Source organism: Pollicipes pollicipes, unplaced genomic scaffold (assembly GCF_011947565.3).
Source record: "Pollicipes pollicipes isolate AB1234 unplaced genomic scaffold, Ppol_2.1 Scaffold_4881;HRSCAF=5763_pilon_pilon_pilon, whole genome shotgun sequence".
Classification (NCBI taxonomy): Eukaryota; Metazoa; Arthropoda; class Thecostraca; order Pollicipedomorpha; family Pollicipedidae; genus Pollicipes; species Pollicipes pollicipes.
The window spans coordinates 18,683,322-18,699,816 of NW_023596576.1; the positions used below are offsets into that span (position 1 = coordinate 18,683,322).

General features: G+C 48.9%; 1 protein-coding gene across 1 annotated transcript in view; it reads left to right on the forward strand.

The window, feature by feature from the left end:
• The window catches only part of LOC119100080 (serine proteinase stubble), a 19,242-nt gene extending 5,084 nt beyond the window's left edge, over positions 1–14,158 (forward strand). Inside the window, exon 2 of the mRNA XM_037223193.1 lies at positions 13,235–14,158. Coding sequence (XP_037079088.1) covers positions 13,235–14,158 — 924 coding nt within the window. The remainder of the gene's footprint in view (positions 1–13,234) is intronic.
• The last annotated feature ends 2,337 nt before the right edge of the window (positions 14,159–16,495 follow it).

A 16,495-nucleotide genomic window follows, 5' to 3' on the forward strand; every position in this document is an offset into this window, starting at 1 on the left:
ACGCAACGCACATTTTATAGATATATATATATATAATTAATATATATATATATAATATATATATAAATCTTGTGATAAGTGGCTCACCTTTCTCATTTACATATATCAACACATGTTCTGCCTTTGTTTGCCTTTCTGTGTCATCTCTCTGTCTGGGGATAATGCAATTTCGTTAAAATGCGAGCGTTGCATGACGTCACTCTGACGCTATTCACGCCTAATGTATTTTTGTCTCGTAGTTGTGATTTTGGCAAATGGTGTAGAACTAATTAATTAACAGCTGCTGACAATTTGACAGCAGGTAACAATTTTGCATCTCGAGTCGTTTTTGAATTATGGGCGAATATTGGACAAGGGGCAGACGTGAGTCCCTCTAACGGCCAATGGTGGATTAAATACGGGACAACCTAAACACAGCTACAATTTTTGCATCTTTTTGGGTACATCTGCCACTTTTTGCAGGTGTATTCAAGGGTGCAGCGATGCAAAGCTAGCGTGCCTGGAAATTAGTCCTAGTGGAACAGTCCCTTGGATCTTTGCTTGTCATCACAAATAAAATCGGCTAAGGTAGGTTACGGAGCACCAAGCTTGGCGGCCAAGCTGAGGTCAAAAGAGTGATGTTGGGCCTCACGCCACACTAACTGCAACCTCGGAAGAGGCTGGCCCGGACCACGCTGCGAATCGCGGCTGTCCTCCTCGTAGGCGCTGACAAGTCAAGCCGAGTATGTCAGGCAAATAAATGCAAATGCAGCAAGGGGTATCACGCGCTGACTCGTCGTTTGAGTGTTGCCTGGACGTCGCGACGGCCTGCGGCTATCCGAACAACCAAACAGACACACAGCACCCAATGACGTGGTCAGGCGCGCGTTACATGCAGCAGAAATCCTATCTAGCCTAGAACCACTGGCACTGGCCGGGGAGACGGCAAAACTCCCGATGAGATGACCATATTCCCGATCGTCCATGGCAACAGCCAGGTATGGTTTGTCACATGCACTGATTCGCTTGCTGCCTCTCACCTTATCCCTTCCTCGATATCCGCCGGCGCCGCAGCTGAACAGAAAATACTAGGGCCTCACTCAGCCATTTCAATTCCAACCAGCCGCCTTCGAAGCCGCAGAGCCTGTGACCGCGGAGCCTGCGACCCATCGACGGGAGACTGTGTCGAAAGTCTTGGTGCTAGGCTGATTTCCTTGTCGGGCGACAGACGGGAGAGCGTTTGGCTCTGGCAGCGTCTGGCTTTTGTCACAGTTCGAAGAACGCAGCCTCAGTGTCATTCACTTTACCCAGCTTCGGAAAAGAAGAACCTGTGCACGCTCATCGCAAAGGTGGCATGTCACAACAGCGTGTCGCGTCGCCAAAAGAAGGGACTACGGGCGCCAAGTCTCTGAAGAATGAGGTTGGTGATAGAATGCGGCCTGCGACACGGCCTTACGGGTCTCAAAAGCGTTGGCAACACGTGCTTAATAAACGCGGTGCTGCAATGCCCGAACAGCATCCGTTCCCTGCATGACCACATCCTACGGGACAATAGACATCCTATTACTGCATCATTCTACGAGCACTCAAGAGACATCAACACAACCACCTCCGCCCCACGAAGTGCGCACTGATTAGATAATTTAACACACTAATACAAAATCTATGGAAGAGCTCAGATGAGGCTGACTGGGCGCGGACCACCTGTCCATTGAAGGCACTGTCATAGGGGTTCGCCGCCCGATCCATAGGCTATCAGTAAGAGGATGCACAAGAGTTCCTAAAAAACCTGCTGGAGGGCTTGCACGAGGATGTGAGCCGCGTCAACAACTAATCCAGGTCCGAAACCGCTGGTATTGATGACACCATCAGCACAAGCACGTAGTCACTGGAGACCAGGGAGTATTTCGTGTTCTGGAAGAACTCAAAGTTCGTTAACCCGTTTTTCAGATAACTCGAGTCTACGCTGCGGTGCACAGTCTGTGGCCATGCGTCTGCAACGTTTGACCCGGTCTGGAAACTGAGGCTACCAATCCCGTCCGTGGCGGTCCAGCAGCGATTAAAAGATTGCTTTAACCTTGTCAGCAAGGAACAGGTGCTTGATGACGGTGAAAAGCCAGCCTGCACCATGTGCCAGAGACGCCGGAAGTGTTCCAAGAACAACAAGGCGTGTTTCACGCTGGCCACTACACTCAGAGGTGAAAAGTGTAGTTTCCGACACCAACGAAATTCACAACAGCCTAAACTGTTAACTGTAGCCAAATCTGTCAGATACCGTAGCAGTGTAACTATAAAAGCAGGAAACCACACAAAGCAATAGCAAATGAAGTGCATTCAATCAAAAACATAGAAGAAGTTTTCGTTTCGGAGCGTTCATTTGCGTTAAAGTACCATTTGTTCTCCATACGAAAAAGCCCCAGTGATTAGGGCGTAGGTCTTAGTGCATGAGTGACCGGCGGAGCGGACTTAAGGCTGGTGAGCACATCGGTTCCGTTCAAACCTAAGACGTCGCATGCACGGATAATGGCAAAAGCATGTCTAGTCAGCGGCCGCAGCACAACCATAAATGACAAGGAATAAGCCCAAGCGCTGTCGCACGACATGCTGGGACAAGCATACCAGTGTTAGAGAAAAGGCATTAAGTCCAACCATTCAAGGTCACTCTCCACCGCTTTGCTTTTAGATGTACGCTGTTTCTTATGGTACAAACTACATTACCTGAAGTTGGAAATTGCCATATTATTTCATATCACAGTTATGAACTTTGTCTTTAACTGCAGTCTCCGACACATAATTTCATAGTTATCCATATTGCCCAAATTTCAGCTTTTTACTTTTTGCAATGCGCGCAAGTAAAACTATTTTCTCCCTGATCCAGAGCCATCAACAAGCAATCGAACGCTGCATAGCCTTTCCATGGCTTGGGTTGCATGAGTGCGGAACAATGTCCGCGTAACGGATCGTGCTTAACAAGATCGGTTAGTTATTCGGAAGTTTGGGCGCTGCTGCTTTCTCGTTACATGACGACGTTCTTTAGTGTTTAGCAGCGATTCTGATTTCAGATTGATTCAGATCAATGACTTTTTACAGATTCCGCACTTTTTAAGTAGTATTTGGGCGGCGTTCATATCATAACCACCTACAGCATTTCTCCATAGCATTTCTCCGGTAGCCTGTTATAGACGTATCCATGTATAGCACATCATACATGTCAGCTACGGACCTAGGACCCAATGGCCACATATCAAAAACTCATAAAAGCAAGGCGTGGAACATTTGCTACATTAGCCCGCACTGTCGTTATGGTACCCTGCATCTTAACAGATCGTGCGGCGCCAGTACCTCACTGCAGCGGCGATAAGCCGCTCACTGGATCGCCACTCGTGTCCGAGACGAGGGCGGCCGTCGGACATAGGGAAAGCCGCGTGTCTGGCATCGGGCTGGCCGCGTGCCGGCACATGAGAGGCCGCATGTCCGGCACAGGAGAGCCCACGTGTCCAGCACTGGAGTGGGTGCGTGTTCGGCCCCACGGTGGGCGCACGTTCGGCACTGGAGAGGCCGCGCGTCAGACACAGGAGAGGCTGCGTGTCCGACGCAGGACATGAGGAGCACTGACGCCGGGCTGCGGAGCGCTTAACCCGGCCCTGATCATCTTTGATTGATCATGAGACTCTACTATTTTCCAGAATGTAGTTAATACGTATATTCGGGTAGGCTTGATGATATTACCATGACAACAGAAGGAAAAGATATGTTGACATGAAATATCCAGAGGTCATTTGATATAACATAAGCATGCACACACATAAAGCCTGAAGACACCACAGTCTTCAAAATCCGACATCAACCCTGTGTTAAGAAGGTAAAAATCAAAGAAAAATTGTATGGCCACAAAATGTCCAAGAGATCCAATATTACCGTAAGCTAGGAGATTAGTTAGTTGTGATGGGTAAGATAGCGTGATGAGCTTTTAAAGACTACCAGAAGACCCCAGCTAAACGTCACCTTTTGTCAGGGATCATATCCTGTAAATAAATAGCTTTTTCGCCCCGGACTACACGTCCCGCTGTAACATCCCTTTTTGAGAGAGTGGTACGAGTATAATGACGTGAGAGTCCATGAGTCCAGTCCATTCGTATGCGCCGCGACAACAGCTGTGAACAATGCATACTGTTCTTCAAGCTGGCCAATCCCTAACCTCGTGCTGACCTGAACGCCATAACTCGAGGGGTTTGTGGCCCAGTCGTACCCGTCATAACCGTACCCATCTGCAGTCCCGCCAGCTGATCGTTTTTTTGTGCTTGCTATTTTTAGTAGTATTGCCATGACTGGATAAATCACAGCACGTGAAAAACTAAATACGTAGTCAAGCTCCGGTCCAACGCGGAATTTCCTCCTCTCGTTCGGGTCGGGATTGGCTGATCCAGCTTAGTAAAGTTCGTGGAAATCAACACCTTCCGTGCTAGATCGCAGGCTTTGCACGGCATGCAACTCGAGGTTTATGAGGAGGTCCCTGCCAAGTCCCCTATAAGTTTAGCTGTGATTTGCTGGCTGTGAAACAAGACGATTTCAATACATAATCTCAGTGAGCTGTAGGCTGCTGTGAAACAGATGATTTCATGTAAAACTGGCTGTGAAACAGACAATTTTAACGAGCTTTAAAGCGAGACACGTTCGCAATAACGTTTTTACCACACAATGTTTTATAAATTTACAAAAGTAATAAAACGTGTTCCCCTGTGATAAAACGCGCTCGCCTGTGCCAGCAGATAACTGCTTGGCACGCACACATGTTTAATAAACTACAGCAGCCGAAGAAGCAGTGTCAGTGGCATAAAACATGAACATGATACTCATATTTTGACATCGACAGTGCACCACTTTACCCGTGTGACAACTAGAGCCAGTCCCCTCTGCTCCTGGCCGCCGGCCTGCTCGGCTACAGCACGGCCGTCCGCCCCGCTGACGTGTCGAGCCGTGTCTATCCGCAGCGGAGTGAGCTGAGCCGCTGCAGCCGTCCGCGGCACTCTATCAAAAAAGGCCACAAGACGAGGGATCATCTCTGACGTGGGGCGCGCCGCTCCCGTAACAGCACGGGCATGCGAACCACGGCTCCAGGTGCTGTACCGGCGTTTTCCGGCGGTCCAGGTCGCGGTCGCGAGGCGGCTGCGGTCACGGCTTGCGGTGGAGTACGGAAGCGCCCCGCCACACGTGAAAAGGCCGGGCCCAGCCGACGGCTCTGCCGAGACGTCACAGCACCGTCACCACTGACCCTTTCCGTGGGCGCCCGTGCCACCACGTGTGCGATCAGGATCATGTTTGGCACCCCCGAAAGGGGAGGGGGAGGGCAGTCAAGGTACGGCCTATTACTAAGAATAAGTGTGGTCTTACAGGCATTCCCTATCATACTCACGAACAGATATAATTCATGCGCATCAGTGTTAGTAATACTTAATTTGCACTGGTCATAATATTTTTTACTGCATTTCAATAAAGCTTATTTGACAGCCCTTCAGCCAGCCAGCTTGACTGTTGACATTTACTTTCTAATCTTACCTTCATGTGCGGACGTCTAAGGCCGATCTCATAAGATCAACGTTGGAGGCAACAGCATCTTAAAATTTTTAGTTTGTCGCTTGACTTGGTGACAGGCCAGCGGCGAATCAATGTGCTTGCAATGGCCCGTTTGGTTGGTGTTTTACCCACCGGCTCTTTGTGTCCCATACTAGACAAGAGAAAGCACTGAAAAGGATCTGGTTATGGAAATCCATCTGGCCGCAAGAAAGCATTTCAGTCGTTGTGATGCGAGTGTGTGCGGTGACGTTCAATGCAATGCGCTTTCATAAGAGATATTTGCAGTGCATTTTCATGAATATACTCGCGTTGGATTGTTTTACCTTGTTGATAATAGCGACACTGCGATTGGGCGTCTCCCCAGTGACGAGAGGCATGATCATTTCAGAGAAATTCGGCGAAATGATCTGATCAAGCTAGAAAGCCACCTGCGGATATCTCGTAGCCTTCTGAAGACACAGAGAGGGTCGTTGGCGCACCGCAGTAATTGCAAGTGGTCTGACTTCCTCAAACAAGAGCCGTAAGCTCGGTCCTTCAGGGCGATGTCACTCCTTCCTGGAGGGCGATGTCACTCCTGATGCAAGTTCGGTCCTGGAGGGCGATGTCATTCCTGATGCAAGTTCGGTCCTGTAGGGCGATGCCACTCCTGATGCAAGTTCGGTCCTGGAGGGCGATGTCACACCTTCCTGGAGGGCGATGTCACTCGTGTCGCAAGTTCGGTCCTGGAGGCCAATGTCACTCCTGGTGCAAGTTCGGTACTGGAGGGCAATGTCGCTCCTGATGCAAGAACATGACTGAAAATAAGAATGGTTCTGCCATACATTTGATGTTAATGCTGCTTGCGTTCGTGCGAGCATGGCGGTTGCGCAGGTTTTCACATGCAATCCAATTCTATGACGTTTTTACTTGCTAAAAAATATGTTCGCACCTGAGCCTTCTGCGTATATCAATCTTGGCTGGTGTAAATTTATATGGCGGGATGGAACTGAGACCCAAGAGGGGCACAGAGTGCATTATCCCTTTAGCCGAGATGTTAAGTTCAGATATCGATATCGCAAATGATTTGCGTTGCCAACTGTCACAACAATTAATTTACCCACACCTGACCCCTTATTCACTATTTCTTCAGCTGCCTAAGTACGCCTATGCTGATGCTATATGAAATAAACTAAACAGCTAGTTCGTATTGCCTCATATGCGTATTGCATGTCGCACATAATCTCCCAGGTATATCATCAATAACTATTTCCATATAGCACGCAACTTGTGAGAATTTTGTCTCCAAATTATGTCACCCTCGAATGCAGGCAATGCGGCGCAGAGCACTAATCTCCACGCGGCGCGGAAGCCTGTTTTCACCCCTAACCCATCATGCTTGCCTGTGGGATATATATATATATATATATATATATATATATATATATATATATATGCACATATATGTGTGTATATGTATGTATATATATATATATGCGTTTATCCAAACACACACGTACATGTATATATATATATATATATATATATATATATATATATATATATATATATATAGCCAGAACTGAATCAGATCTTTGCTTTGTAAGCCATGCCGGTCATGAACCAAATGACTCAATGCACGCAATGCGTTAAGCGGAATCGGATTCCAACATATGTGAGTCAGTCCTGAGCCGACTCAAATCTTTTTATTCAAACACAACTCTGTTTATCACCCCTGCGCTTATTTCACTGGCCTAGGAGTGAAAAAAGCTTCTGATATACCAGATATGGCCGATGAAAAAACTTATACTTTTGCGAACCAACTGGTGACACAGTGGCGTGAACACACAGTTCAGCGTGAGCACATGTCGAAATGTTGACATTTCGCTGTATGAGCAAACCGAGCCAAAAGATGCTGCCAAACATAGCAGCTTGAATCAGGATAGTTTTTAGCACGTTCCAGAAATATACCACAAACTATACCATACCAGTGCTGGCGTCACAGAATAGTGGTTACACAGTGCTTTTTCAATACCTCTCAGATCAGTGTTTGTCACAGATTTTTCAGCCAAGATTCACTTCACATACTTAACTGTATAGCATACCAAATCACCAGGCCTATTGCTAGTGGTAAAGATCGTGGCTGGTTGCAGCATCCTGCGACGAACATGATCAGTTTGGTACGCATCGTTTTAAGGCGTCATGCCATTTGAGACAGATGGTCTCGAACGCTCGCCACGCGGGGGGGGGGGGTCGGGTTCGGTGCAGAGCTGTTGGCTACTGTTGATTATGTTCATGTCGTGAAAAGCTGACTGGCTAGAAGTGCATAGCTAATCGTCAGCTTTTTAACGTAATAGCGCTAAAAGGCCCCGTCGATCTAGAGGATTGCTGTTTGTGACTACCTGAGCTATAGCTCCAGAAGTAAACGGAAGACGTTGGAGGGACACATGTCAAAGATTCATCCGATGCTTTCTGCTGCCAAAAGCAACTGCCTCTTTGAAGTAAGAGGCTGTGCATTACTGTTGTAGCCCTATCACATTGGCCGTTGCACATCTGGCTTAGCATACTGATCGGCGGACAGGCGTGAGATAAAATGCTTTTTATTTCTACCATATTGCGTAGAAGGCTGAGTGCAGGTGGTGGGCGTGTACTTTTCGATGTCGTCCATCAGCAGATGCAAACGACATAAAACATGTCATTTTCATTTGTTGATACCAATATTGCATGGATTTGTGCTAAATGATTGGTATTATATTAGGAAGCGTTTGTTCTACACCGGTAATGGTTATGCGAAAATAGTGAAGGTCGCATGCGCACTCAGCTGATTGTACGGTGACGTCACAAAACCAAAGATGATATTGTTGTCACGTGCTTGCGGAACCATGTTGTCGGTAAATATAGAGCTACAGGGACCCAGCTTTTCAAAATACTTAGGGTCAATCAAGGGATGGAGACTGGGAGCGAGAAAAGAATGACTGAGCCTGCCTCCAAAACGCACTCAAAGCAGTTTTCTCCACATATTTGACGCGCTTTCTCTTCACAGGTGGCAGCAGGGGTGTAGTTTCCCCGAACTTAGCTTGGGGGCTGAACCATAAAAATTATGATTCATGAGAAACAATGGATGGAGACAATGCAATGGAGACAATGCAATGCAAACAAACAATGGAGAAACAAAAAAAGGATCAATGGAAACAGGAAGCTACATCGGTGGTCTATGGTAAGGAGGTACAATCTGCTCCTCCTATCTGAACAGGAAACTACACGCCTCCAAGTTGGATATGTCAAGTATGTCTTTATTTACTAATTTTATCAGTTAGGTCTTAACTATCTTTCCGTGCTTGATGGCAAATAAATGATACCTAAGTGCAAAGGAACTCCCGAAACAAAAATGTTTGATGGTTATGCCGTATTGCATTAAACTTGTCATTCTCTTGTGGTTTAATGCATTTAGAGTTATCTTGCAACGGTTTCAGAAAGATTTAGCTCTAGGTGATAATTAAAACGGTTCCAAATTTCGTTGGTGACAGGAAAGGCACTTTTGTCACCGCTGCACAGGACGTTTTCTGCTAGGCGTCGTTCTCACCTGCATGGTCTGGCATAGGAGAACGAATGCAGATTTTTTCCAGGAGTTGCTGAGGACACTCCACACCTGAAATGATCTTAGCGACACCAGAACAAATGTCTTTTGTCACATGCGACTCCTGAACACACGCCATGCTGGCAAAAGTGTTCGGCGAAAAAAGCCCCGCGGTATACTGCAAGATGGTTTTTGGAGACAGTTGTATTTGGATTTACAATTCAAAGCTCCATGCGATTTGTCTCGTTAGTGTTCATATTTTCACTTGAAATACAAAGGTGAAACGGGTTCCAACGGAGATGCCGGCCGCAAACCATTTCCTGGAGAACAACAATGAGTACGATCTAAAATAAATTACATGACCAGGCGTTCAGCTTGAACGAAACCATGAGGTTGAGGTCTCCAAGGTTACATGCCAATCTCAGAAAACCCAGCAACAATGTTTAACACAAAACAGGTCGCTCCGCCGTGCTGAACCCTTGTTTGACCAGCTTACCAGCAGCTGTGATCAGCTGACCAGCAGCTTTGACCAGCTGATCAGCAGCTGTGACCAGCTGACCAGTAGCTGTGACGTCATGTGGCGGTCCGAGGTGCAGCATTCCGTTCCACTGTCCGGCTCGGGCTTCCCTGGCAAAGGACGGGTCGAATGCCCAGTCACCGAGGCCGTACGCGACGCAACATGCCAGTGGGAAATTGCAAGCTGGATACCGGCGCCCGTTGCAATCCTGCAGAAGCTACGTGTCAGGTCATCTTACGGCTGCAATGAATTTCTGTGCAATGCTTGGTCTTATCCTCCCTCGAGTATATTAACAGGCTGCTCATTAGGCGCCGGCTACTATCGGCTGCTTGCTCTGGAGCTGCCAGCGAAAAGCTGAACCCGTGAGAGCACTGGCTCAGTCGGGCTTAGACTTGATACCGACCGGCCTTGGCTATATTTCAAAGTCACGATATAGCTCTGCGTGACGGGAAACTATCTGTATGAATGTGGAGGGAATCGCAGATAGGATGGATGGGGTCCTTCTGTGAAAACGTCCGCTAGCTTCGTTTCGCTTGGCCTCGTGGCCGCCATTGCAGAGCTTGGGAATCAAATTGTTGTGTGTGTGTGAGGAGTGCGCCTTGCTCAAATACTAAGTTGTTCAGATATGAGTTGATGGTTCCAGGCTGCTGTTTGGGGCGGTGTACATCGACTTGTAAGCCATTATCTCATCACGCTGGTTCTCCAAAGGCTTCGAGTTTACATTATGGGCGGCGATGCGTTTCGGCGCCTGGGCAACCTGCATACTGAGCCGGATTTTGTCTTGGTGACATTGTTTTCGTAGTCGGGAAGACTACGAAAGGGAGGGGAGGAGGAGGGACCACTATGACTGTTTCTAAGTTTGCGCAGATGGAAGACTTGACTTGGCTGTCTGAGCTCTGGTTCTAGTTGTTGCCAACTTGTGGGAGCTGGTTTGCGAAATGCCCTGCTGCTTTGTTGCCGAAGTATGGACACATTAGCGATGAGATGCTTATGGACGGGCTGGTCGTCACTTACCACTCGTCACGCTCCAATATGTATAATGCAACTGATAGTTACGCTGGAGCCTCTAGATCATCACTTAAGCTGTTTGTGGGCGCTACTGATAATTTTATTATGGCCTTCACTCTATAGCAATTCACATATATGCAATTGAGCCGTACACGGCAGCCGATATAACAGCCGAGAACATGCCCGCTCCGATCAGCTTCAGACGGCGCAGGTCCGCCTGTCACTAATGCTCGCCATGTGGTGCAAGTTTGCTGGCGCTTTAACAGCCGAGAACATGCCCGCTCCGATCAGCTTCAGACGGCGCAGGTCCGGCTGTCACCAATGCTCGCCATGTGGTGCAAGTTTGCTGGCGCTTTAATAAGCACGTTGGCCCGATTCGGACAGCAGTGTTACAAAACCGTTCTCTCGCCACGCTGATTCAGTACTTTTAAGGCTGGGGGGATCTTCCAAAAACGGTTCTCAAATTATTAGTGGCAATACTGCAGAAATTCTCAATTATTATGCATCAAGATAAGGCCACTTGGTGCTGCTGGCTCTCCAGAATGCATAGGACCAATGAGGAAACATTGTGGCCTGAACTTTGAGTCTAAGAATGATGTTTATCGGAATATGTCAGAGCAAGGAAACATTTCACCGAAAGTCATATCACTCTGCATATCGGTTTACAAATAATGCAGGTGGTACGGCGTGAGGGAATCTTGTTCTCCAAACATGAAAGGCTTTGTCAGAGTCCTACCGAGCTACCTTTGCACGGAGCGGTGCTAAGCCAATAACAGTGATAAGCTGGGAAAGTTTACTGCTTTGTGGTTGGGCGAGATGGAAAAAGTGGGAATCATTTCAAGAGCGGTCGGGTTCCGCCACTGGATAAACCGGCGCCCCCGAACCGCCACTGCGTCACTGGCACTGCCTGTTGACCAGACGAAAAATAAGTATACAGACATACCCATGACCAGATGTACGGCGTCTGTGCATATGTGCACAGCTGCAGCTCTGTGTAATATGTCCCTTTGTGCATGTCCGCGCCTCATCACTTTTCTACATGTCTGTAGGTAATCTTGGGACGTAACATACGCGCCTACGAAATGTGGCACCGCCCATAGGCAGCGAGACTGCTGTTCTCTAATAGTAATGCAAGCGAGGGGATGCCGGGCGACAACAAAGGGATGATGATTGTAAGAAATCGTGCGCCGTGTATTAGCTCCGCTAACAATCGGCTTTGCCGGCAATCACAGCGAATGCATCACAAAATATACATTTTCTATGGACCTCTTATAGGTCAGAATAGGTCACCGACCACAACTGATCCAGGTCGACATTTTGTTTTTGGGAGCATGCTGCCCGGCGACATCTTTGTAGCTTATTCAAATGCAAAACTCAAAACAGTCGTTTGATTTTGGTCACCATGACCTTCAAAAGGTCAAAAAGGGTCAGCGACCCTAAATGAGGATGTGACCTTTTCCTTGGAACAGGTGTCTAGGTTATGGGAGCAATTTGGGGATCAACCTGGAGTTTGACCTTGTCTGACCTCATTTAACCCAAATATCACAGCCCAGAAACCTGAAACTTTGATTTCAGTTAGTTCACGCACACATCAACACACCCTGTAAATGTGATGTATCTAGCTCTCTTAGAACTTGAGATCTCGGGGGGTGTCAAATTGACCCTTACTCGAGCGAAGGGTATCCAACTGGCCACCCGGGCGCGTATTACACCCCGTGTACTTGTGCCATACTAATGCCCTTCGCTCATCGCAAGTTGCACTGTCTCCACCCTATAAGCGTAACAGGCCAGTCACGTAACCCCACACGCATCACACTGTTCACAACGCTGACTTCCAAAGACGCCTCCCTTTAGCAGGCCCCTTTACCTGAGAGATTGCGGATGTAACGCACGGATCACAATGGCAATGTCTCGTCGACAGTGGTATGAACACGACGTGTTTATGATAGGCCGCGGGAAAGGCCAGTCCACTTGGGCCCGCCCCAAGCCACAAGTTATCAAGCCTTACTGCGAGACAATCCAGCTAAATGAAAAAAAGTTGCCGAGGCCTAACTTTTAATGTGTTGATCCATTTTGCAGCAGTGCATTTAAACCACATATATGCCGATCAGTAGCAAAAAAAAACTGCGTTTGCCCATGAGATTCACGCTAACAGTCTCATGCTCTGTCATCCTCGGAAACATGCGCTGTCCCGGCTAGAAAGCGCATGGGTTGTCTGCCCGCGACTGGTGGTGGATTAGTTATGACATGCCACCGAACCGGTTTCCAGAGTACTGCGGAGAACTGAAACATACCGCTGAGGATTGCGGCTGTGGACGTAAGGTGAACGATAGTAATTCCCCGACATTTTGGCTGCTGTCCCTTGTGGCCTGCAAAAGCCGACGGCGGGTGGTGGCACAGTCAGTCGTGTCGCTGGTCGCGTCCAGAGCCGAGCTATGCTGCTGCTATTGTCCGTGCTCTGTTCTCTGACGACGTCGGGCGGAGCCGCCCGCGATTTTTGGGGCGGCGCGATCGTGTTCCCAGACGCCTCGCCCGCGTTGTCGGGCGGCGTCGCCACGTGCAAGGCGCCCAGCGGCCGGCCCGGCGTCTGCGTGCTGCCGCAGGACTGCCCCGCCAAACTGTGCGCGCCCAGGAAGGGTGCTGTCTGCGGCTACGACCTGCACGTACAGCAATTCAAGTGCTGCTGCGAGACGACGGTGGAGCAGCCGGTGCTAGCTTCAAAGTCGAGCCGGTCGCCGTTGCCAGCGGACTGCGGCAACGGCGGCGCCAGCAGCATCTTCACCAAAATCGCCAACGGGCGGCCGGTCGGGCGCGGTGCCTGGCCGTGGGCGGCCGTGCTGGGCCAGAAACAGTCCAACGGTAGCGTGCACTGGCTATGCGGTGGAGCGCTGATCGGCGCGCGTCACGTGCTAACGAGCGCCCACTGTCTGGCGGACTCGCCCGACCAACTACTGGTGAGGCTCGGGGAGCATGACCTGGACGCGGCCGAAGACGCCGAGCACCAGGACCGCGGCGTGCGCCGTGCAGTGCGCCACCCAGACTACATGCGCAGCCGCAACGACCTGGCGCTGCTGGAGCTGGATAGCCCGGCGGAGCTGGGCGACACCGTGGCGCCCGTCTGCCTGCCGGAGCCGACGGCGACGCTGGCCAGCCGTGACGGCTGGGCGGTCGGCTGGGGTGAGGTGAACTACCGGGAGGCAAGAACTAGCGTGCTGCAGGAAGCATTCGTGACGGTGGTGCCCGTCGAGGAATGCGAGGCGACGTACCGCCAGACGCCGCAGTACAGCTTGCGGTTCCCGGGCGGCTTCGGCGGCGGCGTGCTGTGCGCGGCGGACTACTCCGGTCAGGGCATGGACGCGTGCCGCGGCGACTCGGGCGGGCCGCTCTCGGTGCTGGGGCCCGACGGACGCTACCAGTTGGCCGGCCTGGTGCTGGAGGGATTTGGCTGTGGCGGCGCCACCCTCCCCGGCCTGTACACGCGCATCGCTAACTACGTCGACTGGATCCGAAGGGAGGTCTCGCGTTAGTGACCGGCCGCAGCCGCCGCCCACCGGCGCGCGTACCCCGTCGCAAGACATCCGATCGCGTGAGGTATTCGCCGGAGCATTGCGGTCTTAATATTTGATTTGTATTTGAGTGTTCAGCTTGCTGACATGATGCGTTGCATGGCGTGCGTTGATTGAACTGCGTCCTAGGGGAATGTGTGGCCGTTGTGATGTTGAAGTGCGATATTGCGAAAGGAGTGGCGAAGCGGTGTTACATTGCGCTGAATGCTGCTATGCGTCTGCATTATCGCACAAATATATCGTTCTGAAGCATCTGGCTCGTAGCATTTTTCATGAATCCCCGAAGCGGCGCGCGTGCGTCAACTGCATCTATGTTTGCCATCCTCAACATCTCAGCCGCATTTCATGTTCTGTAACGTGTGCAAACCCCCGGTAAACAGTGAGGTGAAGGTCACGCGTAGTACCCACACGTGCATCTGTTCAGTTCGCCAAACTGTAAGGGCTGGCGATCGTTTTCTATCTACCAAAATGCATAGATCCAATCAGAAACGTCTTTTTGTGGTTTGAGAAGAGTGAGACAATACAAGGCGTGAGCGTTTTCGATATTATGTAAACGTTCCCTTGGGATCAGTATCATGCCTCACACTAGATAGGCATGCGAGTTTCTCGGGTTTTTCAGAACTGTATTTAGTCCTTACACAGCTAACACAGGTGCGATGCTATGTGTCGCTCTTCGAAGGCAGCAGGAGAACAATATGATTTGCGCTGTGAGAGTGCAGGCTTCTTGTGCGAATGAAGTCGCCCCTCCAACTTGCATTTAAAGGGCATGTTCCACGCTTGAAGACATTACGGCAAGCATCAGATATGATATAAGCTCACTTGTTGTTTAGTAGCGTTTTCAATGCAAAATATACTCTAGACAACACAATTTCACTTTTAAGTAAAGATAGTCCTCAATACGGCATCGGTTGATTGCGTCATGAAACACTCGCATGACGCCAGAGGGGGTGCCCAACTGGCTCTGTGAAAGTGATGTAATAGCGGATGGGCTGACTCACTTGTAGCAGTTCGCTACAAATGTCGTGCTTTCGGTGCCTTGTTGGCAGAACCCCAATGTCGTTATGTGCGCATACGTTTTTCCTTTCTCGTGGTGTTCTTAAATATGAATATGAATATATATATATATATATATATATATATATATATATATATATATATATGTGTGTGTCGCTCTTCGAAGGCAGCAGGAGAACAATATGATTTGCGCTGTGAGAGTGCAGGCTTCTTGTGCGAATGAAGTCGCCCCTCCAACTTGCATTTAAAGGGCATGTTCCACGCTTGAAGACATTACGGCAAGCATCAGATATGATACAAGCTCACTTGTTGTTTAGTAGCGTTTTCAATGCAAAATATACTCTAGACAACACAATTTCACTTTTAAGTAAAGATAGTCCTCAATACGGCATCGGTTGATTGCGTCATGAAACACTCGCATGACGCCAGAGGGGGGTGCCCAACTGGCTCTGTGAAAGTGATGTAATAGCGGATGGGCTGACTCACTTGTAGCAGTTCGCTACAAATGTCGTGCTTTCGGTGCCTTGTTGGCAGAACCCCAATGTCGTTATGTGCGCATACGTTTTTCCTTTCTCGTGGTGGTTTCTTAATATGAATATGAATATAATATATATATATTATATATATATATATAGATATATATAGATATATATAGATATATATATATATATATATATATATATATATATATATACATCCTCTCTCTCCTCTCTTCTCTCTCTCTCTCTCTCCCTCTCTCTCCTCTCTCTCTCTCTCTCTATCTCTCCTCTCTCTCTCTCTTCGTACTCTCCCTCCTCTCTCCTCTCTCTCTCTCCACTCCTCCTCTCTCGTCTCCTCGTCTCTCCTCTCTCTCTCTCCTCTCTCTCCTCTCGCTGACTCTCTCGCAGTTGAATTGTTTATCTAGGTGTCACATATTTGGTTATGACGATATGTGTGACTTATTCCGCGTATGATCTTATTTCAGCAAAAGTGGTAAGGGAAGTCTGACGTTTTGCGTCATGTTATACAAAACTTGATTCGTGATTTAACTTGCACAGCCTGCACAACGCTGGATCAGAGCCAATTGACGATCGCTTTACCTGGAAATTGTGCTCATGAACGTCAGATATGAACAGCTCAACGATTATATTCTTGTTGGCCTTGAACTATGCATGGCTAATGGGGCGGCAGGATTTAGATAGCGTTCCCTTGGCGGCACGCGGTGCTGAATGACTTTGATATAGTCTACACGAAATGGTCTGCACATATTCGTGGACGTGTGACGCAGGAACTAGAGGGGTTTAA